This window comes from Erpetoichthys calabaricus, chromosome 9 (genome assembly GCF_900747795.2).
Source record: "Erpetoichthys calabaricus chromosome 9, fErpCal1.3, whole genome shotgun sequence".
NCBI classification, from domain to species: Eukaryota; Metazoa; Chordata; class Cladistia; order Polypteriformes; family Polypteridae; genus Erpetoichthys; species Erpetoichthys calabaricus.
The window spans coordinates 59,503,451-59,529,078 of NC_041402.2; the positions used below are offsets into that span (position 1 = coordinate 59,503,451).

At 37.6% G+C, this 25,628-nt stretch overlaps 1 protein-coding gene across 1 annotated transcript in view; it reads right to left on the reverse strand.

The window, feature by feature from the left end:
• gpt2 (glutamic pyruvate transaminase (alanine aminotransferase) 2) overlaps nucleotides 1–25,628 on the reverse strand; it is a 46,638-nt gene that overhangs the window by 9,457 nt on the left and 11,553 nt on the right. The window contains exons 2-6 of the mRNA XM_028809652.2: nucleotides 8,909–8,998; nucleotides 8,311–8,419; nucleotides 6,475–6,608; nucleotides 5,522–5,765; nucleotides 2,485–2,564 (exon numbers count right to left, since the gene is read on the reverse strand). Of these exons, the coding sequence (XP_028665485.1) occupies nucleotides 2,485–2,564; nucleotides 5,522–5,765; nucleotides 6,475–6,608; nucleotides 8,311–8,419; nucleotides 8,909–8,998 (657 nt within the window). The remainder of the gene's footprint in view (nucleotides 1–2,484; nucleotides 2,565–5,521; nucleotides 5,766–6,474; nucleotides 6,609–8,310; nucleotides 8,420–8,908; nucleotides 8,999–25,628) is intronic.

A 25,628-nucleotide genomic window follows, 5' to 3' on the forward strand; every position in this document is an offset into this window, starting at 1 on the left:
GCGCGATACACATGCAGAGCAGGTTAGAGATTATGAAAGTACTAAAATTCAAAAGTCTCAAAAAAACTGATAGTAAAGATTAGCGCTAACAAACGGAAATTATTACTCGGTGAAATAACGGAACAGCGAAAAGAGATCGAATTTATGGACATAGAGAGTTTGTTCGGCTTTAAAGTTTAAGTGGGAGACTTGTAGATCGTCTAATTCGTGTTGCCATCCGGGAAAAGTAGTGTTTCTTCCCAATGAAGAGAAATAAAAGATTTGTTATTTGGTGAAAGTGAAATCCACAAACATTACTGGCAAAATATCCAAATCTACAATAATTTGTTCGCGTTTGTATCATTCAGTTCTCAAAACGTAGATTTACATGATTCAGGACCATACGCTGTAGGAATCTGTGGTCCCAAAACAATTAAAGCTACTATAAGTTTAATTTAAAAAAAAAAACAAAAAAAAAAACACAATTTGGTCAGGTTTATATTTATCACAATGGAGAAGCGATGCAACATAGAATTGAAAGAGTTAAACGATCAAACGTATTAGAAATTCTACAGACAATAATGGATACAAATCCATACGTCCAAACATGGATAACATTAAAGGAGACTGATATGCCATTCGTATTAAAACGTTTACAGTTTCCCGTTAGAATAGCTTTTGCAAAGACAATTAACAAATCTCAGAGCCAAACATTTGAAAAAGTCATTTTATTTAATAGAGAGAAAGAAATGAAATTCAATCACGGGCAGCTATACGTTGCATTGATGCACATGTAACAATTCCCCTGAAAATGAAAATCTATTTAAATTGTACATCCGCATCCCCATATGTGAGCAGCAGAACCACAAAGAGGCTAGCGTGTAGCGCAGGCCGGGGCGTTGGCGAGTGAAGCGAGCAGGTGGGGCAAAGCCCCCTAGTATATTATACATATAAGTACAGCTTACTTAACTCAGTCAACACAAGGCTGCAGATTGGCAGCAATAAAAAAACCTGCCCAATCTCTTTATAAGAGGCCAAATTGTAGATGTTACTGAAATTTGTTAATTTGACTTTTGTTTTGCAGTTTCTGAATTCAGATTTAGGATTCTGAATGAGGTAACAGTTTGTTTTTTTTTTTAGTTTTATTTTATAATAAAAAAATGTTGGCAACAAATTGTGTTACCAATTAACTGGCTAGTGGTGTGACACTACAAGACGAAAACCACTTTTGTGTATGTGACTGAGAAACTGATTGTAGATTTGTAATATATTAAAAATTATGGTCCAAGATTTCTAGAAACCACGTATTTAAAGGTGAACATTTTGCTAGACTATAAATAAGTAGCAAGCATTCTGTACCTGCCTTCCTTGATTTGAGTGTAAAAAAGTGTCACACCATTTTATTACAACGGAAATGGAAGCCACTTCCCCACTTTTGTCAATGCCATACTTTAAAAAGTACTCTTTAAAATTCTTAAGCATTTATGTTAGAATCTTGGCTCCTCTATGCTATTGAAACTTCTAATAGCTAGGCATACTTAATAATAATTTTTGACCTGAAATGCTTGGGTACTGTTCATTCAGCAGGCAACATAGCCTCTAAGAAGACATACATCTTTTAAGTCATTTAAATATATTAACACTTTTTCACTGTTATCGACACCTCTTGTAATGCCAAGAGTAATTCAAGAGTTCAGTATCTAGACTGCTGCTAAAGCTCATTTTGATTACTTTATGTATTTTTCTTTTTAATTTCTTCATATTGTTGGAGAATATTAGGCAAGATGAGAAACAATGCTTTGATTGACACTCTTACATTTGTGAATTGAATTTTTTTTTTGCCTTTTAAAATACATTTAATTGACTAATCAAAACAGTATTTAATTTAACCAATTTTCACAATAGGGCATTGTTGCACCTTTAGTAGATTATCACATTGCCTATGTGACTGCAGACTTAATTATCAGCAAAAAAAAATACAAATGCTGCCACTTATGAAAAAAAACAGCACATTATCTTATTTGCTAAATTTCAGAAGCCAATGTCCTTCCAGTGTCAGATATAAAGATGGAAGAAAAACACAGACTCAGAACTCTACGGCTAATAAATGTTGGCAGTTTATTTAGCCTCCGATTATGTTGTTGGTAACAAAGAAAACTGTAACAGTAAAACTACAGCAAAATTTATCTTAAATATGCCGTTAAACATCCTATTTAACATTTAAAAACACACTTGCCAAATTTACATATTTGCTTCTTAGTCCTCAAAATGCTCTTTCATTTGATTAGATGATTAATTATGTATTCCTGGTAAATTTTAAAACAGTTTAGGTACAGTCATTATTAACAGAATACTAGAGACATGCATATAGTTTTTACATGTAGATTAACATATAAGTTAAAGCAGCAATATTTAGAAAGGTGCTTGCTCTTACTATAAAAGGATCTAAAGTGACATTATTCATGTGCACATAGTTTTCATTATCGCTATTAAAGGCTTTATTACCTCATCAGACAGAATGAAAAGCTTCTCCTCATAAGCAAAGTGAATAACGTCCTCAATGCATTTTCTGCTTTGCACTTGACCTGGATAATTAAAAAATAATAATGAGAAGTACTGTAAAGGTAAAGTGTATCAGTATAATGGAATATAATTTGATCTTTATTTGCTGTTACAATTCCTAATAAATATATTAACTGATTTGACGTTGCGGTGGGCTGGAGCCCTGCCCGGGGTTTATTTCCTGCCTTGCGCCCTGTGTTGGCTGGGATTGGCTCCAGCAGACCCCAGTGACCCTGTAGTTAGGATATAGCGGGTTGGATAATGGATGGATGGATGATTTGATGTTATTCAGTCTGGCAGTTTATTTCATGTTTGAATCCTGATTAATAATTACACATATCTGAAAATAACTACTGCCTGCTGATAATCTGAAAAATCATCACAACATGGAGAAAAATGTTAGTATAAACTGGCATCTATGCCTCTGGAAGATAAAATTTTTATTAATTTAAATATTATATTATGTACACACACACCACCTTCCACATCCTTCAGTGGTTATAAGTTTAGTTGGCCTTTTATACCGATAACATATTTCATGAAAAGTAATCTACTAAATTTAGTTCAGGTCTGACTATGCCACACTGGTGTAGTGAACATTGCTTCTTCCTCGCAGCACAGGCACTTAAGGTGCAAATCCCTAAGCTGTGAATGTCTGTTTAGGGTCTGCTTTATTGGTGTATTGTTTTTTTTTTTGGACTGGGGTAAAAGGGAATTTTGGCGTAGTGTCAGCAAATACTGCAACATCCATCCATCCATTTTCCAACCCGCTGAATCCAAACACAGGGTCACGGGGGTCTGCTGGAGCCAATCCCAGCCAACACAGGGCACAAGGCAGGAACCAATCCCGGGCAGGGTGCCAACCCACCGCAGGACACACACAAACACACCCACACACCAAGCACACACTAGGGCCAATTTAGAATCGCCAATCCACCTAAGCTGCATGTCTTTGGACTGTGGGAGGAAACCGGAGCGCCCGGAGGAAACCCACGCAGACACGGGGAGAACATGTAAACTCCACGCAGGGAGGACCTGGGAAGCGAACCCAGGTCTCCTAACTGCGAGGCAGCAGCAACATTTGCAAAAAAAAACAAGGTGTATTATAAACCTCCTATTCATCCTATTCTATATCTTATGCTGATATCACACTACATGACTTCTAATTAGAAGGACTGTCAAAATTTGACTTCAGTTGCTGATCTTGTTGTTGGAGCATGTCCCTTTTCTGTATCAATTTATATATCTTGCTTTATTGAAGGTTTCGGCTCTGTTAACACAATTACCAAGGTTTCTCTAACAACCAATTCATATTTAAACATGATTAATTAATGATGAGAGTTTACCATTAGGTCACTAGAGTCACGGCTGCTGACAATGGGGCTTGGCAGTCATATATGAATAATACATTATAAATCATTCATTTCAAGCAGTAATAATATGATTATTATGATATTATTTTCTATCAAAAACATTACAATTCTTAGATAATTTTTGAACTTCTAAACACTGTGCGCGTGTGTGTAAGAAATAGCATGTCTGTTCTGTGTGTTCCCTATATAATCCTAGCAATCCTACACATCCTTTGACCAGCCTGGACACAATTTTGCAAAGCTGACCATACAGACTACTTTGGGACTCCAAATTTTGACCATGAGTGTTCCATTTTGTTTTTTCCTTCTGTGTGCTTTGGTTTACGTATACACACACACACACCTGTTGGCTCAGAGCAAGTGCAACATCCAAACAAACTGAAACTAGACGAGCATGACCAGAGCTTAATATTGCTTACCCAGGCGATTTAGGCACTATGAACTGTTCACCTTAAGCCACAAGGACAAGTAAGACATGATAGTGTTCATGGTTACAACCCAGCAAGGAGTTACTGCAGTTCTGGAATCCAGTCATACCCAAAACGAACAAATTCTTTACTCGCTAGAGTAGAGACATTGATAGAGTGCCTGGGTGGATGATAGATGGGACAGCTAGCAATAACAACAGGGTCATGATTTAAAAAACGCATAAACCATTGCTTTCTTTCCTTAACCCATTCTATAAAATATATCCAGGCAACATCAGGTACTTTGGCTAGTATACATTTCAGAAAAAGAGTGAGACCGATTTAGTCATATATAGTTTCAGGATTATGAAGGATGTTATAAAATGAAAAGAAAAAAGTCTCCAAGCTGTCTGCAAGAAAAGGTTCCTTAATCACTTTGTATTTTTACATCTATCTATCTATCTATCTGTGGTCATTATAGTTACAGTATTTAATTAATTTGTAATAGCTTATTTTTCTGTAGGTTTGCTAGCATTTAATATTCACTACAAGAACATAATTTGTGTTTAGGCCAAATCAACAAAAAGGAATTCCTGCTGAGACAGTACTATCAATATGGAAATTAACAAAACCTACTAGTATTAAAACAAATGTGTTTTGTTATGCTAGTAGGCAGATAGGAAAAACCACTGCCAAGGCTAATGTAATGAAATATATCAAACAGATATATTTAAAAGATAAGCAGTTATTAAAACAAAATTGTCAATTGTCAGGATTTTCTACATCATGCTTATTTTTAATAAAGGGAATAAATAAATGTAAAGAAGCAGTATATTGCAATTTCACAAATTTTATACACAACTTCGCATTTTTACATTGAATTTTATGTAACAGTTTATTTGATTAGATTTCTATGGTACCAGAACACCACCAGTTGAATGAAATTTCTTTTAGTTTGCCATTTAACCAAAATATTAAGTTGTGTTTAAATTTAGAGGAGATCAGATTCAATGTATTAACGATGTATACAAACTTTTACTTTCCACATAAAAAGTACTTGTTTTCAATTAACTGTGGCCTCACATTTAGCATCAAGTCTGTTTTTCTGCATAATAAACTCCCATTACCTTCTTCCCTCTTCCTTAACATTACTGCATTTGTTAATCTCACTTTTTGCGATGCAGTCATTTTAACTCCTACCTGTTGGATTTCCTGGGTTAATGATGCATAATACTTTTGGGGTGCAATACTTCCTGGCAGAACTCAATGCTCGATGTAGTTCACTAACATCAAGTGCCCAGCAGTTATCTTCATCAAGGTAGTAATTCACTTGGACTGCACCTAGTTCAGATATTGCTGCAGAGTACAAGGGGTACTGAGGGATAGGAATCATCACACCAGTGCGTGACAGACCATCTCCTGTAACTAGCAACTTCAGAATACTCTAGATTTAAAAAATAAAAATAAATAATGTACTTTTGATTTTATCATTGTTAATGCCTGAAAAGAAAATCTTAATCCTTTGTTAAAGTGTATGCTATTAGTGTAATTAGTTTCTGAAATATAATGAATATATTCTATTTGACATAATTTGGAACAAAAAAGAAAGTTTGTGTTACATTAACACCTTGCAAAGCATGTCATTGCATTAAGCAAAAAAAAATACACCTTTTGTTACTGTTTTTAAAATAACTAACAAATCTATTCCAGTAAGTAGTAAGTAATATATTGCCGCTACATATTTTCAGAACTATATAATTCTGTAAGTTTTAAACAAACTTTCAACATATCAACATATAATATTTAAAGACTGAACAAAATCATTTACATTAATTAAACATGTATTGTGAATACATACTGAAGTTTATCATTATAGAATTAATCTTCTACTTACAGAATTATAGAAAATAACTTTAAAAATGTACAGTTGTGTAAGATATAATCCTATAATAATGGTGATTGGTGAACATATTTATTAAGAGAATACAAAATGATTCTTGTTAAATGTGTGATTAATTTTTGTTTTGTCCTAACTTTGTTCTATAGTTTTTCTTCTGTACCTTTTAAAAGCATTTCCTAGAAATATTCCACAATATTCAAGTTTTAAACTAGAATTTGAACCATTAAGATTTTTATTCCATTTTTTTATTTACCATAATGCCATCACTGGCCCCAGTAGTGAGGCAAATATTATTGGGATCAGCAGGAATGCCGTCATCTCTGTGCTCCAAGTATGTTGCAATATTTTCACGTATAATTTCCAACCCCTGACTTGCACTATATGATCCTGTGTAAAAAAAAAAGAATAAACTCAAAGCAATAAATAATAATCTATATATATAATTCACTAAGCCGACAGAACAAGCAAGACAACCATGGGATACGCACGACATAGCAATGCCCGACAACTCAGAGACCCACCCACCAACACTAAGACCATGGGATACGATGACATCTCGGAGCCACGCCCACCAACTGTTAAGACCATGGGATATGATGACAACTCACAGAGCCACGCCCAGCAACTCTAAGAATTCACGAAGTCCATGGCAAGCAAGACGCACGCAAGACAGAGCCACGCCCGCCAACTCACAGAGCCCCGCCCACCAACAATTCACTAAGCAGCCGACTATGGCACATGCACGACAGAGCCACGCCCGTCAACAATTCGAGCGAAAGCATTTGCCAAGAATGTTTTCATTAATCAAGAACGAAAGTCGGAGGTTTGAAGACAGTCACATACCGTCATAGTTCCGACCATAAACGATGCCAACTGGCGATCCGGTGGCGTCATTCCCATGACCCACCGGGCAGCCAACCAGGTAACCAAAGTCTTTGGGTTCCGGGGGGAGTATGGTTGCAAAGCTGAAACTTAAAGGAATTGACGGAAGGGCACCACCAGGTGTGGAGCCTTTCGCTTAATTTGACTCAACACGGGAAACCTCACCCGGCGCAGACATGGAGAGGATTGACAGATTGATAGCTCTTTCTCGATTCTGTGAGTGGTGGTGCATGGCCGTTCTTAGTTGGTGGAGCGATTAATCTGGTTAATTCCGTAAACGAACGAGACTCCCGCCTGCTAAATAGTTACGCGCCACAAGAGCGGTCGGCGTCCAAATTCTTAGAGGGACAAGTGGCTTTCAGCCACGTGAGATTGAGCATTAACGGGTCTGTGATGCCCTTGGATGTCCGGTACTGCACGCGCGCTACACTGAATGGATCAACATGTGTCTACCCGGCGCCGAGAGGCGTGGGTAAGCCGCTGAAGCCCATTCGTGATGGAGACCGGGGCTTGCAATTGTTCCCCACGAACAAGAAATTCCCAGTAAGTGCGGGTCATACGCTTGCACTGATTACGTCCCTGCCCTTTGTACACACACACACCCCCCCCCCCCCCAAGCGCTACTACCATGTCAACGAGGCTCAAAGGTGTATGTGGACTGTAGCAGAGACGAAAGCGACTGAGGCGGTGTTTGGAAAATGAACAGTCAACGTGACTCACAGGTGCATGTGGACTGTACACAGACGAAAGCGACTCAGGTGAGGAGTTTGGGGCAGGCACATGAGCAGGCAGTGCGTACTGAACGATGACTAAGAGATGACTAAGAAATCAGCAGACAAGAATGGCGCGGGGGCCGGGACAGAGGGGGCGGAATGGGTGTCCTTCCCCTCTCCCCCCCGTTCCACCCTCCGCACCCGAGCGCCGTCCAACCCTGTCCCTCGCTCTGGGAGTAGAAGGCGCGACGGCGGTCCTCCAGTTTTCAGTCACGGACAATTGTATGTTGGTTCGTAGCGTGCATTGTTGCAATGTTACTTTTCTTGGTGGTTTATTAAATTATGGATTTTTCAAATGTTCATTTTTTTTCCCTGTGCTTAAAAATCATTAAAAAAAGCGGCGTGATTATGTGCCGCGGGTTAGCTAGTTTAGAATAAGTCCCAAGATTGTCAAATCAAGCACTTTAGTTATACAATGAAAAATAACTAGATACCTAAACTATTGCCTCCACAATCCTGTAGTATTCTGCGAGCTCTCTTCTTGGCATCTTCTGGAAAAGACGGACTTTCTAGTAACTCCGGAAATGTACTCAAAGCAACTACCTGCAGTAGAAAAAAGTAGCATTTATTGACAATGCTTATTCATGGCTTTACCTAGATAACCTTGCTGTAATTGGTTTCCGTTTTTAAAAAAATAAATCCATTAGTTCATTGTATTTAAATTTCTACATAAAACTGCATTAAAATTAAAATCCTACCTCCTAATCTATATATGGTGCATTGGATGAAAAGCCACAAAAAAAGGGTCCAAATGAAGTACCTAATACTTGGTTTTAAAATAATGGAACAGAACCTACTGCATACCTATAAATAGATACTATAGCATTTCAAGATTACAAAACACTAAAAGTACTTGCTTCATTCTGCTACCATTTTATTTGTTCATATACATTTTATCCTTATTACGGGTGATATTTTTAAAATGATCATTAAATAACTAACAGTCATTGGCAATCAAAGTCTTTAAAGACTGAGGTGTTTTTTTACATTTAAATTCTTAATACAGGCCTAAACAACAGAAAATACTCCTACCTGCCGAAGAAAGGTAATTGGCTTTTGGCCCATAGCATGAGCATCTCCAATGTTAGCCCTAATTACTTCCGTGAATGGCTTTTTAATTCCCTGCAAATAAGAAGAGGTTATATAAATATATCAAATGCACAAGATAAACACTTATTTTTGGAATAAAAAAACATGTTTATAATAGGTATTTTAGGTGAGTGAAGGACTACTAGACTAATTAAAGATGGAAGTAGATCCCAATATGTGTGGAAAGTTTGAGATGAAAAAGACTATAGTCTGCACTGGATAAAATAGTGTATTGTAGAAATATAGTATAGTAGGTAATAAAGCATGTGTTTAAAGTCAACACGGTTTAATGACAAATCCCCAAACCTGCATTTCTTTGGAAGGAAACTGGAGCACACTGTGGAAACCCACCAGGAAAACATGCAAACTCCAGGCAGAGAACACCAGGGATGTAATTCCCTGAGAGGCAGCTGATAAAACCAACTATGAAATTAAAGCTGAAATTTCCAATTTAATCACAAAATAGACCTTTTCACTGTGTCCCTAATATTTTTCTCTGTGGCTCAAATATGCTGCTGTACATTCTTATTTCTTGTGAAGGTGCAAAAAATAAAGACTGCACAGAAGATGGTATGTGAGACCATTAAAATGTATCGTGTCATTACGTTGGGGAATATGCAATGCTTGAATATAAAAGCACCATTAATGCATTTGTATGTCTGCATTTTGCTTCATCACATCCAACCATTCATCAAAAATCGAAGCATGCACATCGATCCTGTAGGATCTGCAAAGCCTTTTGAGAGATATTGTGGCAAGGTGTTCTCGGAATTTAATGGATGTTTCAGGCAATTCACAATACAGGGAAGCTGAACGTTTTCTCACCGTGATATCTCGAACTGCCACCTGGCGGAATCTTCCAGATTTACATAAAGTACAAACGCAAGTATAAACAGTACACTGCTTGCGTAGCAGGATTATGCGTCACATTGCGTGAAGAATAAACCCGTCCTTAATTTCTGAAGATGTGCTCAGAGGACACATCAAATGAACGTGTGGCAGCCATGATGCATGCACGTACACATTCTGAGCATGAAGTATAAACTGGCCCTAACTTGGCAAGCAGTCCTTCATAAGGATGTAATACATGTATCCATTTACTGGACCAATTTAGAATTATAAATTAAACATGTCTTTCAAATGTGGGTGGAAGGGAGACTAGGGAGATGAGACGTGATCTTCTCGGAAGACAATTTGATGTCCGCGAGAGACACTTTAACGTCACGTGAGACAACATTTAAAACAAGTTCACGGACATCAAACCTAGCAGTTGTTGGAATGCTTTTGGCAGATACGCTTCATGTACTCCCAGCTCTTAAAACAATGACAAGCAACAAATTGAACACGCAGCTCATCAGCAGCAGCAAACCTGCAGATGATCCGACTGCTACTCCTTAGCATGCGTTCAGCCATACAACCACATGCATATGTAACAATCTCTTTAAATTGTATATCTGGTAAACCAAACCCGATGATCCAACCGGTTCTCCTTAGTATGCATTCAGCTGCACCCCCTTTACAATGCGAGCAGCATTATACATCCTGCGAGAAAGAGATTTAAGATTTGGACATATTACATCTTCTTTCATTGAGAACTTAAAGTGAGGAAAATGTTAAAATGTATAAGAGCTGAGAGTGCAGGAACTGTGTCTATCAAAAGCATTCACTTGAATGAGAGGTGAGATTACTGTGTGCGTGGTTGAAAATGGTTGAGAGGAGGACGTGAATTGAAAAAGTCTCATGGCCAAAATCTCATCTCGCGGGACTTGAAAAAATCTTCCAAAAAGTCTTGTTGTGTCGCAGGATTTTTTTGTATAGTAGATTTTATATATATATATATATATATATTACAGTCATGGCCGAAATTATCGGCACCCCTGGAATTTTCCCAGAAAATGCACCACTTCTCCCAGAAAATTATTGCAATTACAAATGTTTTTGTATATGGATGTTTATTTCCTTTATGTGCATTGAAACAACACAAAAAAACAGAAAAAAGCCAAATCTGACATCATGTCACACAGAACTCCAAAAATGGGCCGGAGAAAATTATTGGCACCCTTTCAAATTGTGGGTAAATCGTTTTATTTCAAGCATATGATGCTCGTTTGAACTCACCTGTGGCAAGAAACAGGTGCAGGCAATATAGCAATCACACCTGAAGCCAGTTAAAATGGAGAAACGTTGACTCAACCTTTCTGTTGTGTGTCTGAGTGTGCCACACTAAGCATGGAGAACAGAAAGAAGAGCAGAGAATTGTCTGAGGACTTGAGAACAAAAATTGTGGAAAAATATCAACAATCTCAAGGCTACAAGTCCATCTCCAGAGATCTTCTTGTTCCTTTGTCCACTGTGCGCAACATAATCAAGAAGTTCACAACACATGGCACTGTAGCTAATCTCCCTGGACGTGGACGGAAGAGAAAAATTGATAAAACTGCAACGAAGGATAGACTGAATGATGGATAAACAACCCCAATCAACTTCAAAATATATTCAAGCTGTTCTGCAGACTCAGGGTGCAACAGTGTCAGCTCGAACTATCCATTGACATCTGAACGAAATGAAACGCTATGGCAGGAAAGCCAGGAGGACCCCACTGCTGACACAAACCTAAAAAAGCCAGACTGGAGTTTGCCAAAATGTACTTGAGGAAGCCAAAATTCTTCTGGGCGAACATCTTGTGGACACATGAGACCAAGGTAGAGCTTTTTAGTAAAGTTCATCATTCTACGGTTTACAGAAAATGGAATGAAGCCTATGAAGAAAAGAACACAGTACCTACAGTCAAACATGGTGGAGGTTCTAAGATGTTTTGGGGATGTTTTGCTGCCTCTGGCACTGGATGCCTTGACTGTGTGCAAGGCATTATGAAATCTGAAGACTACCAAAAGATATTGGGGCGCAATGTAGGGCCCAGTGTCAGAAAGCTGGGTCTGCGTCAGAGGTCATGGGTGTTCCAGTAGGACAATGACCCCAAACATACCTCTAAAAGCACTCAGAAATGGCTGAAGACAAAGCGCTGGAGAGTTCTGAAGTGGCCAGCAATGAGTCCGGATCTAAATCTGATTGAACACTTATGGAGAGATCTCAAAATTGCTGTTGGGAGAAGGCGCCCTTCAAATCTGAGAAACCTTGAGCAGTTTGCAAAAGAAGAGTGGTCGGAAGTTCCAGTTGAGAGGTGTAACAAGCTTGTTGATGGTTATAGGAAGTGCATGATTTGTTATTTTTTCCAAAGGGCGTGCAACCAAATATTAAGTACAGGGTGCCAATAATTTTGTCCAGCCCGGTTTTTGAGTTTTGTGTGAAATTATGTCAGATTTGGCTATTTTTCTCTGTTTTTTTGTGTTGTTCCAATGCACATAAAGGAAATAAACGTGTATACCAAAACATTTGTAATTGCAACAATTTTCTGGGAGAAATGGTGCATTTTCAAGGAAAATTCCAGAGGTGCCGATAATTTCAGCCATGACTGTATGTGTGTATGTATGTATGTATGTATATGTATATATATATATATATATATAATACTAAGGGGCTTCGCCCCCTGCTCGCTTCGCTCGCCAACCCCCGTGTTTTGGTTTTCTGCAAACGCACTTTTCAGATTTTTTTTTTCTTTGAATTGTTGCTATTTCATTAGTTTCACTTTTATTTCAGAACTTCTGTAAAAACAATATTTGTAATCTTGTGAGTCCCAATATGTTCAATCTTTTTAATGAGGTCAGGATAGGTTTCTCTGTTTGGAATTTCAGCACAGACAAAACGATCTACATCATCAGCAGTTTACTTACTTTTTTACTTTGTAAAAAAAAAAAATTGAGTTCTGCATTGGACTCCTGTTTGTAAAGTCATGCTATTCTCCTCTCACAGTTCCAAAAGTACATGGGGTTACCAAGGTGATACCCCAGCTTTTGTCTAGGTTTTTGTACAAGGGCTAGACAGAACGTTTTTGACTCCTGGGGTAAATGTAGCTTTTTAAATAAGCAGACAGATAAATATATATACATGAACAAAGTAACCAATAAATGCATGTGCGGTAAACTCCGTTTTTGAAATTTTCAAGATTATTTGTCACATGCATAGTTATACAGGACAACACGCAGTGAAATGCATCCTGATCCGCTTATCAAAAACTGCAAAGTTAGAAGAATATCAGTTAGATTAACAAAAAATCATAGATTGAAAGGTAACAGTATAGTAGAACAAAACAAATAAGTACAATTATGTGAATAAAGTAGAATTAAGTGTTAAGGTGCAATAGTGTAGCAATTATTGTGCAAAACCAAAGTTAGACTGGTGCATAGTTAAATGAGGCAGTTTGTTTGTTTGCGCTACTGCGATCTTTACTTTCTTTTTTTTTTATATTTTTCTAATTTTCCTACTTTCATATCCTTTAACTTACTCCATGTGTATAGCGCCTTTTTTTTTTTTTTTTTGAGCCTTTCTAATTTCACTGGTTTCATAGTCTCTAATCTGCTCTGCATGTGTTTAGCGTCAACGTTTGTAAACATCTTTATAAAGTTCTACTTTCTTTTACTCATTGTCTTTTAATGGACGTGTTTTTTTTTTGTTTTTTTTTCAATTCCAGTTGTTCCGGGCTGATAATTACTTTCCTTACTTTCTGAATTTACACCTCGATTATTCTTTTTTGCTCTTTTTTCTGTCCAACACATTTGAGTCTCTTTTCTCTGCGCTGCTTTCTTCTTCGCTTAGATGTCGACATTTAATTTATAACGTCCCTTATACGCTTTACATGCGCTGAGAGCCCTGGATCTGTGTGTGCTCAAATCCTTCACAAGACTGAATGTTTTGCTGCCTATTGTCCTATTTGATAGATTGTAAGTAGGGCGTGTCTTTGGTCTCACGGGTCTTTAAAATGTCTCGAGAAGATCACGTATTGTAGACTTGCTTTTTGCTTTCCAGGACAGGATTTCTTTTTATAATAGATATATATATATACACTAGGGGCTTTGCCCCCTACTCACTTTGCTCGCTCACTCTTCTTTACAGAACTGTTCAAGTTTGGTCAAATTGGATGGTGAGCATTGGTGAACTGCTATCTTCAAATCTTTCCACAGATTTTCAATGGGATTTAGGTCTGAGCTTTGACTGGGCCCCACAAGGACATTCACTTTTTTCTCCTTCAGCCACTGTGTGGTCAATTTTACTATGTGTTTCGGGTCATTGTCGTGTTGAAAGGTGAACAGTCTGCCCATCTTCAACTTTCTGGCAGAGGATAGCAGGTTTTCCTCAAGAATTGACGGTATTTTGCCCCATCCATTTTTCCTTCTACCCTAACGAGAGCGCCAGGCCCTGCAGCAGAGAAACGTCCCCACAACAGAATGCTGCCACCTCCATACTTTACTGTACGTACTGTATGGTGTGTTGTGGATGGTGAGCTGCATTGGATTTCCGCCAGGTGTACCGTTTGGTATTGAGGCCCAATAGTTCGATTTTGGCCTCATCTGACCATAAGACCTTTTTCCACTTGGCATCAGAATCTTCAAGGTGCATTCTGGCAAAACTCAAACGAGCCTTAATGTGGCCTTTCTTGAAAAGTGGCTTTTTCCTTGCGACCCTCCTGAACAAACCACAATTGTGGAACACTTGTGAAATTGTTGTCACATGCACACAATGACCACTCTTTGCCATAAAATCCTGTAACTTCTTCAAAGTGGCCATTGGCGGCCTCTTGGTAGCCTCTCTTACCAGTTTCCTTCTTGCTCTTTCATCCAGTTTAGAGGGACAGTCTGATCAAGGGAGGGTTCTAGTAGTACAAAACACTTGCCACTTCTTTATTATGGACTTTACTGTGCTCCTTGGGATTGGTAAAGCCTCTGAGATTTTTTTGTATCCATCTCCTACCTTATGTCTGTCCACAACTCTATCCCTGAGATCTTTTTAAAGTGGCTTGCCACCCATAGTCAGTTGTTTGCTGTCAGTTGCACTACCAAGCAAGAAAATGCTCCAGGAACAGCTGTTTTTATGCTTCACTAATCACACTGATTACAATTGATCACAGGTGGAAGCTAGTAACCATGGTCTGGAAATGGTGGTTACTTACACCTGATTTGAATTTACAAATATTATTTAGGAGGGGAGACCTAAAAGTTCCCAGAATCAGTCAATACTAGGGGTGGGCGGTATTTTTCTAAATTATCCCGGTTTCACGGTATTTGACGGTATTTTTTCCAATGCATGAGTGGATGTTAACCACATTTTCCACTGCAGTAGACTGGCTAAGAATAACCTATTCCACTGTCAAGAGCATTGTACATTGTACAAAAAAAAACATTTTAATGTGCACACAAGTATTAATACAGGTTTGCATGGCCCCATAAAGTGATAGTTTTCAAGGGGGTGGCACTAATGAAGAGAAGGAATCACACTGCATGACAGATGCAGTCAAAATATAGAACCTTTTTATTGAACAAATTTTGCAAAAACTTAAACTATAATTTTGACAACATATTTTCAACCATCCAAAGAGGCATTTAGACTTAGTAAAATATCCAGACGTGCTTGTCAAAAGTTGTATTGCACTGAACATGTCTTAGAAAAGGAATAAATAGTAAATATTTTTTGTAAAACAACTACATTTTCTGTTAATGTTAACAATCTCTGTCCACTGACACGTTAAAGTGACTTTTTAAACAACTTTACCATCATTAAACTGCATAATATTTAAACTAATAAATAATGACAATAAAATAAATAATAGTATTATTACTGATAGTTGTACTATTACTTCAAGGCTTCAAGCCCAGGTGCATTACACAGTATTCACCAAATTAAAATAAAATAAAACAAGTGCAATCTTGGTGATGACATCTTTACCAACTGAACCATCATTTAGGCAAACTGCATTAATATGGACCTTGCTTTAAGCTAAGCTATATGCATAAATAATAAAACTAAAACTTTCATTTATAATGCTATTTGTGGTATAGCCCTACGGAATCGCATTACGACCACGGTGAAGAAGAAAAATACGGACACAGGGAAGAAAAAAAACAAACTATATGTCAAGAATAAAGTCGACATTTCCACTTTATTCTCGCCGTTTATGTCAAGATTAAAGTCGACATTTCCACTTTATTCTCATAGTTTACTTTATAATTTAAAGTAGAATGTCGTAAACTAAACTTCATCCTAAAATCATTGTTTAATTTACTAGATTTTCTCAAACCCCATCATAAGTTAATGTAGCACATTAAATGGTTTGTGTTAAGTGTTCCCCGACCCAGTTGTTAATCACTACGCTTCTTAAACTCACTTCTCCGGCACTAAGAGGAGACAGCGATCACCGCACAGAATGTATTCGCTTCATGATATTCCTGCTGTCTGAAAATTTACAATGCTAAGATAAATACTTGATATCATTTTCAGGATAAAATGCATTAAAGCAGGTATTAAACATGCACGGTAGTGAGGCGGTAGTGCTGCTCCCTCGCAGTAAGGGGTCCCCAGGTGTATGTTCAGTGTAGAGAACTTTATGGCAGGTGTGATGAGGCTCCAAAAAACTGGATGTATGAATGGGTATCGCACAGGTTTAACTTAAATATTGTGTAAATGTTGGGTTTGTAATCTGGTGGTCGGAGACACGAACACAGAATTCAGTGGATGTTCTTCTGAGCAGGCTTTCTTTATTGCACGCGTGCTGTCTCTAACTGACGTACCAAAACCCCAATTCCTTTCCTTCCTTTTTCTTTCTCCACATAACCAATCACCACACGATAAACGTCTTTGTGAAATTAAAACTAGTTATAAACTTAGCCCACGGAGTGTACAGAACTTTAAAAATATCTTCGTTATACATGTTTAATTATGCCATCCATTCAGGGTGGCGCCCATTCCTGAACGAGTCACCAGCACATCGCAGGGTGAATACGAGCAGTACATACACTAGCAGGGTCAATATAGCATAACAAAACCCCACATTCTACATGACTTTGAAAGGAAACTGAAGCACGCAGAGTAAACCCACCAGAAAAACATGCAAATGCAAGGCAGGGTACACCCGGGACCCCATTGCTGCGAGGCAGCAGTGCAACCTCCACGCCGCGGTGCCCCCACATGATTAATACATGCTCTATTGCATTTCACCATGAAAATTATATCAAGTATGTATCTTAGCATTCTAAATGTTCAGAGAGCAGGAATATCATGAAGTGAATGTATTCTGTGCGGCGATCGCTGCCGGCGCCTCCTCTTAGTGCAAGAGGAAGTCAGTTTAAGAAGCTCAGGGAACACTTAACACAAAGCATTTAATGTGCTATATAACTTACTAGCAAAATACCCGCGCTTCGCAGCGGAGAAGTAGTGTGTTAAAGAGGGTATGTAAACATATATATACATATCTACATATATATATACACACACATATACACATCCACATATATATATACTGTATATATACACATATCAATATATATATATACACATCCACATATATATATATATATATATATATATATACACATACATATACACATACATACATATATACACACATACATACACACATATATATATATTTACAAATCTACATATATATATATATATATATCTATATATCTATCTATATATCTATATATATATCTATATATCTATATATATATCTATCTACATATATATATATATATATATCTACATATATATATATATATATATCTATATCTAAATCCCCGCGAAGTACTGCTTTTAAATTTTTATTAAGAAGAAAAGAAAACCTTTTTAAACTGAGGGAAAATATACCAATAACAATTTGTTAAGGATCTGTTTTTTGTGAAGCAGCCTTAACACAGCTTTTCAGCTGTTTTATAAACGAACGCCATATAAGGTCTTCCTTATTCCTTGCTTCGCCAAGGAAGGAGCCTTTTTATTTAATCCACGGGTTCTTAGCTTATTTTTTTTCTTTTTTTACGATTGTTATAGTTCTGTTTGTATACCACGTTGTCAGTTCAGCACTCCGGTTGTAATATGACCAAGCTGTGCAAGCTTACTATTAAGAATGCAACGTATAGTTGTACAGGAGAAAAGCAATCTTGCCTCAAGCCTACCTTTTGTAGGTCTATGAAGTTAATTTAAACTTTAGGTTCACACGGTGCTTTCTTTCTGAAGTACCTGCACTCATGAATATGTCTGTATGCGTCAGTCGCTCAAATCCCCGTGCTTTGCACCGGCGAAGTACTGCTTTTAAATTTTTATTAAGAAGAAAAGAAAACCTTTTTAAATTGAGGGAAAATATACCAATAACAATTTGTTAAGGATCTGTTTTTTTGTGAAGCTGCCTTCACACGAGTGATCACTTCGAGCTGACTTGCTGGGCAACCATAAGTGTTACCTGGTAGGTAACCACCCATACAATCAGATTGTGAATCAGACTACAAATGCCGTGAATGTAATTACCCCGATCTACTTGCTGTCAAATAAACGAACCACACGCCATGGCGTAATTTTAGGGGCTTCGCCTCTAGCGCTGACGTCCGAGGTTCGATTCCCGTAAGGGAGTGCAGTGAGTGGGTGGTTACCTACCAGGTAACGCTTATGGTTGGCCAGCAAGTCAGCTAATATCAGCCACGGTACCTTCAGTTGTGAGAAGCAGATCATAGAATGGTTGAAAATAGTTTACTGTCAAATAATGCAAAGAGTACGCGACACGTGTTTCGCCCTAATTCTTGGCTCATCAGGCGTACACACTCGCCTGCACTCATGAATATCTCTGTATGCGTCAGTCGCTCAAATCCCCGCGCTTTGCACCGGCGAAGTACTGCTTTTAAATTTTCATTAAGAAGAAAAGAAAACCTTTTTAAATTGAGGGAAAATATACCAATAACCAATTTGTTAAGGATCTGGTTTTTTGTGAAGCTGCCTTCATACACCCTCTCCGCTGTTTTATAAACGAACGCCATATAAGGTCTTCCTTTTTCCTTGCTTCGCCAACGGAAGCAGCCTTTTTATTTAATCTACGGGTTGTCCGCTGTTTTTTGTTCGTTTATTACGATTGTTATAGTTCTGTTTGTATACCACACTGTCAGTTGAGCACTCCGGTTGTAATATAACCAAGCCGTGCAAGCACACTCTTGAGAATGCAACGTATAGTTGTACAGGAGAAAAGCAATCATGCCTCAAATCAATGGCAACCTTTTGTAGGTCTATGAACTTAATTTAAACTTTAAGTTTACACGGTGCTTTGTTTCCGACGTGCTACGTTCTACGTGCTGTTAGCTAAGACCTGGCACTTAAAAGTTTCTCGCTACAGCAATTTTTAATCCGTTACAAAGTCATTGAAAGTCTCGTTTATACCTCGTGTCTTCTCATTAAACTTGTATCTCGCGAATATGGTATTGCAAATGGCAGCGGGAGCGTTTCTATATACTTAATTTAAACTTACATTTTACACCGTGCTTTGTTTCCGCAGTATCGAAGTGATCACTCGTGCTGCATTCAGTCAGTTCACGTAAGCCGCTCTCTTGTGCCTTCTCAATTGTGTAATGAATGTTTTCTTCATCGCTCTTTGGGGCTCTTCCTTGTTTTCAGTTCACATGATTACGTAGGAGGCGTGATGACGCGATACGTGACTCCGCCTCTCCATTAGAGTATATGGACAAAAAAGAGGTTCCAGTTATGACCATTACGCGTAGAATTTCGAAATGAAATCTGCCTAACTTTTGTAAGTAAGCTGTAAGGAATGAGCCTGCCAAATTTCAGCCTTCCACCTACACGGGAAGTTGGAGAATTAGTGATGAGTGAGTGAGTCAGTCAGTCAGTCAGTGAGGGCTTTGCCTTTTATTAGTATAGATGACGGGGTTTGACGAAATCTAGTAAATTAAATATTCATTTTACGATGAAATTTAGTTTTACGATGAAATTTAGTTTACGATGTTCTACTTTAATGACAAAGTACGAGAATAAAGTCAACATGTCGACTTTAATCTTGACATAAATGGCGAGAATAAAGTCAACATGACGTCACACTATTACACGGTACCCAGGTACATTACACTGTATTGAAAACAAATAAAACAAGTACAACTTGGCTTGCAGTATTATCCAGTAGTATAGAAACAGTATTCACACATTTGAACATAATGGTCCACATCTGACCTTTTAAAACCAAAGTATCTCCAGACAACGGACGTGACTCCTTTTTTTCGACAGAAGTGTTCAACTTTATCGTCAGCTACAGCTTCAGTTTCGGAATGTTCTCTGTCCATTTTCACCGCGCAATACCTACACTACCACACCTATTTGGCGGTGTAGCAGTGAAAAAGAGCCCCCGTGCAACAAATCTGTGTTTAGCGGTGTAGCAGTGAAAAAGGTCCCCACTTGAACAGTTTCCCGCTGCGCCACGTTCCGAATGTCGTTTAGGCAATTTAAACCGGTGTTGCGGTATAAGAAAAATCCATATCATAACAAAAATAAAAAACGGTTTTCGGTATGAACCGGTATACTGCCCAGCACTAGTCAATACCATGAGAGAACAGTGCAATTATTAACTATGTCACTTGGAATCACATGCCTACAGTCTTGTTAATCAGTCCTTAGGGTGTCACTGTGCTTAGCTGATAGAGATGCATTGTCTCAAGATAAAGATGATTAAGTTTTCCGAGAATAACAGACTTGTTTCCTCTTGATCAGACTGTTAATCTGTGACATTACACTGAACCGCTAATGCAACTGCAGAAAAGCATCAGGAAAAAATTGTCCAGAGGAGTGGCTAATACAAAACTGCATTTTGCACCATGACAGTGTATCTACACATACCGTGTTGTCAGTCAAAGAGTTTTTGACCAGAAGTGGTTGTTGTTTTACACCTCCCTTATTTGCCAGATCTTGGTCCCTTTGACTTTATTTGTTCCCAAAAGTTAAGATTGAAACTAAAGAGAAGATTTTAGAAGTGGGTTGGAAATGCAGTGGAACCAAAAAAAAAAAAAAAAAAGATCTTGACATAACAAAAGATGTGTACAGGAAACATTAACAGGAGTGGGAGAAGGGCAGGGAAAAGTGTATTTAATTTCAAGGACAGTAGCCTGACAGTGGCTAAAAGGGAACTGCTGTAATTTGCATAATAAAATTTTTTAACAGTTTCAGGAATTTTTGGGACCCCCCCATCCTATATTTGTATGTTTGTGAAAAACAGAGATACAAAAGATATATAGATATACTATATACAAGACTGGCAGATATAACGTAATGATCTTCACTCCCAGTTTTGAAGAAGAAATAATAATAAGCATCGACATCTGGCGAAATAGCAGTGGACATGAAAGGTTGATAGATTGTTGTGACGTTTATAATCCAGTTTATAAGTGTTTGGAATCTAAAGACAACATGCTGAATCTGCTGTATATTTATACACTAGCAAAATACCCGCGCTTCGCAGCGGAGAAGTAGTGTGTTAAAGAGGTTATGAAAAAAAAAGGAAACATTTTAAAAATAACGTAACATGATTGTCAATGTAATTGTGTTGTCATTGTTATAACTGTTGCTGTCTTTTATATATATATATATATATATATATATATATATATATATTATATATATAATATACACACACACATAAACATTTATATACATATATATACATATGTACATATACACACACATACATAAACACACACATAAGACTTACTGACTGAAACGGGCTTTCATTGACAATCATGTTACGTTATTTTTAAAATGTTTCCTTTTTTTTTCATAACCTGTTTAACACACTACTTCTCCGCTGCGAAGCGCGGGTATTTTGGTAGTATATATATATATATATATATATATATATACATATATACACATACATGCAGTTTTAATAACACAGAAATCAATATAAACATTAACATCATTATCATATGAGAATATGAAGTAATATATAAGAAGCACATTTCATATAAATATAAATTATTAAACAGTAAAATCTTCTTCTGTAATTTGCTACCGTGGCAATTTGTGTGTCTGTCCAGGATTTTAAATGACCTGTAGCTCGCAAACCGTTTCACCTATACACTTGAAATGTGGTACACATATAGTACGTCACGTCTACTATCCGCTTTATGGGTGATGATTGTTTTACTCTTTTTATCTTTATTTTATTTTATTGTAGAATCAACTCCTATCTGCGCACAGCAGGGCAGCCGTGGGCGGATGCGTATGGTGTATTCACTCCATGTTATCGTGCATTGCGCTGTCAGTGGTATTTTGATAAAAGAATTTGAACAACATATAAGAAGCGTATAAATTATTAAACAGTAAAACATTAACATTTAAGAAGTAAAGTTACATTAAGTACTACTGCAGTGCCTTCGGGTATACCTCATTTTTTGTTTGCCAATTACATGCTTAAATGTATACATTTTTTGGTGCACCTACCAGAGAACACGCGACATATAACCGAGCGTGGGAGAAGCATGGATTTTAAACACGCGTTGAGTTCATCTGCTGGTCTCCCTCGTGGAATAACTGGTAATGTTTGACTAAAATCTACAGCGAGTAAAACGACATTACCTCCTATTTTTTTTTTTTACGATCTCTGGGATCTTGCTTTTTTCGGTTCAAGGCTTCATAAGCTCTTTTATGTTGTATGGTGTACTTATCCCAAACCATCATCTTTGAATGTTGCAAGACTTTCGCCTTGTATGTAGATCGGGGTAATTACATTCATTGCATTCCTAGTCTGAATCACAATCTGATTGTATGGGTGGTTACCTGGCACTGTAGGGTTGCCACCCGTCCTTTAAAATACGGAATCGTGCCGCGTTTGAGAATGAAATTGCGCGTCCCGTTTTGAATCAATACTGGACGGGATTTATCCCGTATTTTTTTTATCATTTTTTTTTTAAAGCAGCGTCTCATGCAAATCATCCCACACGCATTTTATGAAGATGCCTCCTTTCCTACTTTTGATTGGGTAATACTTGATGTCATCGTTAGTTTGATTGGTCTTTTTAACTGTCCAGTGAGGAGGGCGTGTCTTTTAAGTAGAGTCTGCAAAGTGTTGGCACTGAGATGTGGCGTCAGCGCCATAGTTGAAGCCCCTAACGTTGCGGTCAGCAAGTCGGCTAACATCCGCCATGTGCCGTCTTTCAGTTGCGAGAAGCAGATCATAGAATGGTTGAAACTGTTGCCCCTAACGTTGCGCCACGGCGTGTGGTTCGTTTATACGTCGTGTCTTCTCATTAAACTTTTATCTCGCGAATATGTTATTGCAATCCGCAGCGGGAGCGTTTCTATAAACTTAATTTAAACTTACGTTTTACACCGTGCTTTGTTTCCCTTATGAACATGCTTGTATGCTTAACTCGCTCCGTTCTCAATTGTTTAATTAATTTTTTGCTCTTCGCTGTTTGCGGCTGTTCCTCCATTTCCCCCCACTTCGTTCTTTTATCTCGCGAATATGTTATTGCAATCCTTTAACGGGAGCGTTTCAATAAACTGATTGAAAATAGTTTTGCATTTACCTTTTTAGTAAAAGGCGAGCTTTTAAGCCTGAGAAATCACCCCGTAAATGCACACGTTTAATTGCACATGTGTTAATATGTATGGTTACACAGTATTAAAAGACAGTCAAAAATTAATGTCATTTACCTTCGTTCCCGCGTGCGACTCGTGCTGTAAATCTCTTCCTTGTTTTTAGTTCACGTGATTACGTAGGAGGCGTGATGACGCGATACGTGACTCCGCCTCCTCCATTACAGTGTATGGACAAAAAATATGTTCCAGTTATGACCATTACGCTTTGAATTTCGAAATGAAACCTGCCTAACTTTTGTAAGTAAGCTGTAAGGAATGAGCCTGCCAAATTTCAGCCTTCCACCTACACGGGAAGTTGGAGAATTAGTGATGAGTGAGTCAGTGAGTCAGTCAGTCAGTCAGTGAGGGCTTTGCCTTTTATTATTATAGATATAAAAAGCTCAAAATACATTAGCCAATATGAATGTATAAGCAGTGCAACATGGTTGGTCTCAGCCCATTGTTTTTAGTGAGAAACAGTAACAGCTGGCAAAGCAAACTCCCAGATTTTTGAAATCTACAAATTTCCAAACCTGCTGTTGGATTGAATTAATGGAGAGGTGGAATTCTTTATGTATAGAAAAATACCACAAATAAAGGAGACAGAATTGTAGAAACAAACTTAACCATTACAACTTATGCCCCCTAATGAAGAATAATCAAACAAATCTCAATCAGATGCAGATGCAAATGCAAAAGCAGTGCCAAGAGTCACTGGGAGTTGAAGAAAGGTACTGTTTGCTAATAATGCATCAATCATTTAGCTGATTGCTGTTCTGGAACATTTCTGTTTGCAGCAAGACTGTCACTAAGGTGTATTATCCTTTTAGGATATTTGTGATCATGATCACTGGGTTAAGTTATACATAAAGCAAAAGCACTGAAGGAAAAGTAAATATAAGGAACAAGGTAAGCTATTAGAGGCAAAATGATTATACTTTTAAATTAAGCTTTAGTTGAGTTTTTAGTATCTATTTTAAAATGTGTATATATTTTACTAATTTATTTTTTAAATGCTGTGTTTATTAGGATTTCCTCTGAGTGCTTTGTTGCCTACTATATCTCGAAGATATGTGCACGTATATTAACTGGTGACTTTAAACTCGCCTAGTAGCCATGGTAGTGCATGAGGTTACCATGTGATGGACAGGCATCCTATCCAGCCTTCAACACACTGACACTATGTAATGGAGAAGGCAAGCCATAAAATAAATGGATGGACATTTCTGGAAGAATTGAAATCTGTGTGAAATTGATCTTAAAAGAAAACAAGATATAGAAATGAACAATAAACATGGTAGGTTGTTTTATTTCAAAACATGCAAACACTTCTTTCCTCTAGAATCAGGATTCTACACTATTTTGGTACATCAGGCATGCAGGCCTCAGTACCGCACACAACAAGATTCACAGATTTGATTGTGTTACTACAAAACCGTGATCCTCATGCATGGCCATAGGAGAGTCACAGGGGGTTCACTAGTCAGTGTAATGTAAAACTGATGCTTTTGTGTTATTTCTGTACTCTTCATGTAAATTTACAGACACTCCATGGTGCACGCACTGCCTTTGTGAAACACAAATACAACATTGTGCTGCATGGATATTTGTTTATGGTTATGTATTTGCCATTTTTATGTGTTTGCTTAGAGCTCTTGAAGTCCTGAAAATTCAAATCAGCAAACACAGGTACAATGCTTTAGGAAGCAATCTTATTCATTGGTTTACACAGTCTAGCATCTTCATTGCCTTCATGTCACCTACATCATACACAAATGTCAGCTACAGTTTCACCACAGTGCTTTGACTGACTGTTCAATAACTATATGGTAAAAAAAACATTTGGTTTTATTACTGCTAAAGGTGTCACAATGAGTTAAGGCAAAAGGAGTAATTACTTTTTATATATAGATTTGGATTTTGTATTACTTTGATAAATAAGTACCTGACAGTAGGTTTGGATGAAGACCTTATGACATGTATTGTTAAAAAATATTCAGCAATATTTAAAACTGTCACTTGAAGTTATAACTAGAATTCACAGCACTAGAAGTATAACATTCATTACAAAGGTTCAGCTGAAACTGCAGATTCATGGGAGGGGAAAGCTAGTGCTGTTATTTTAGTAACACCTTTCTTGAAGGTTTCATGTTCT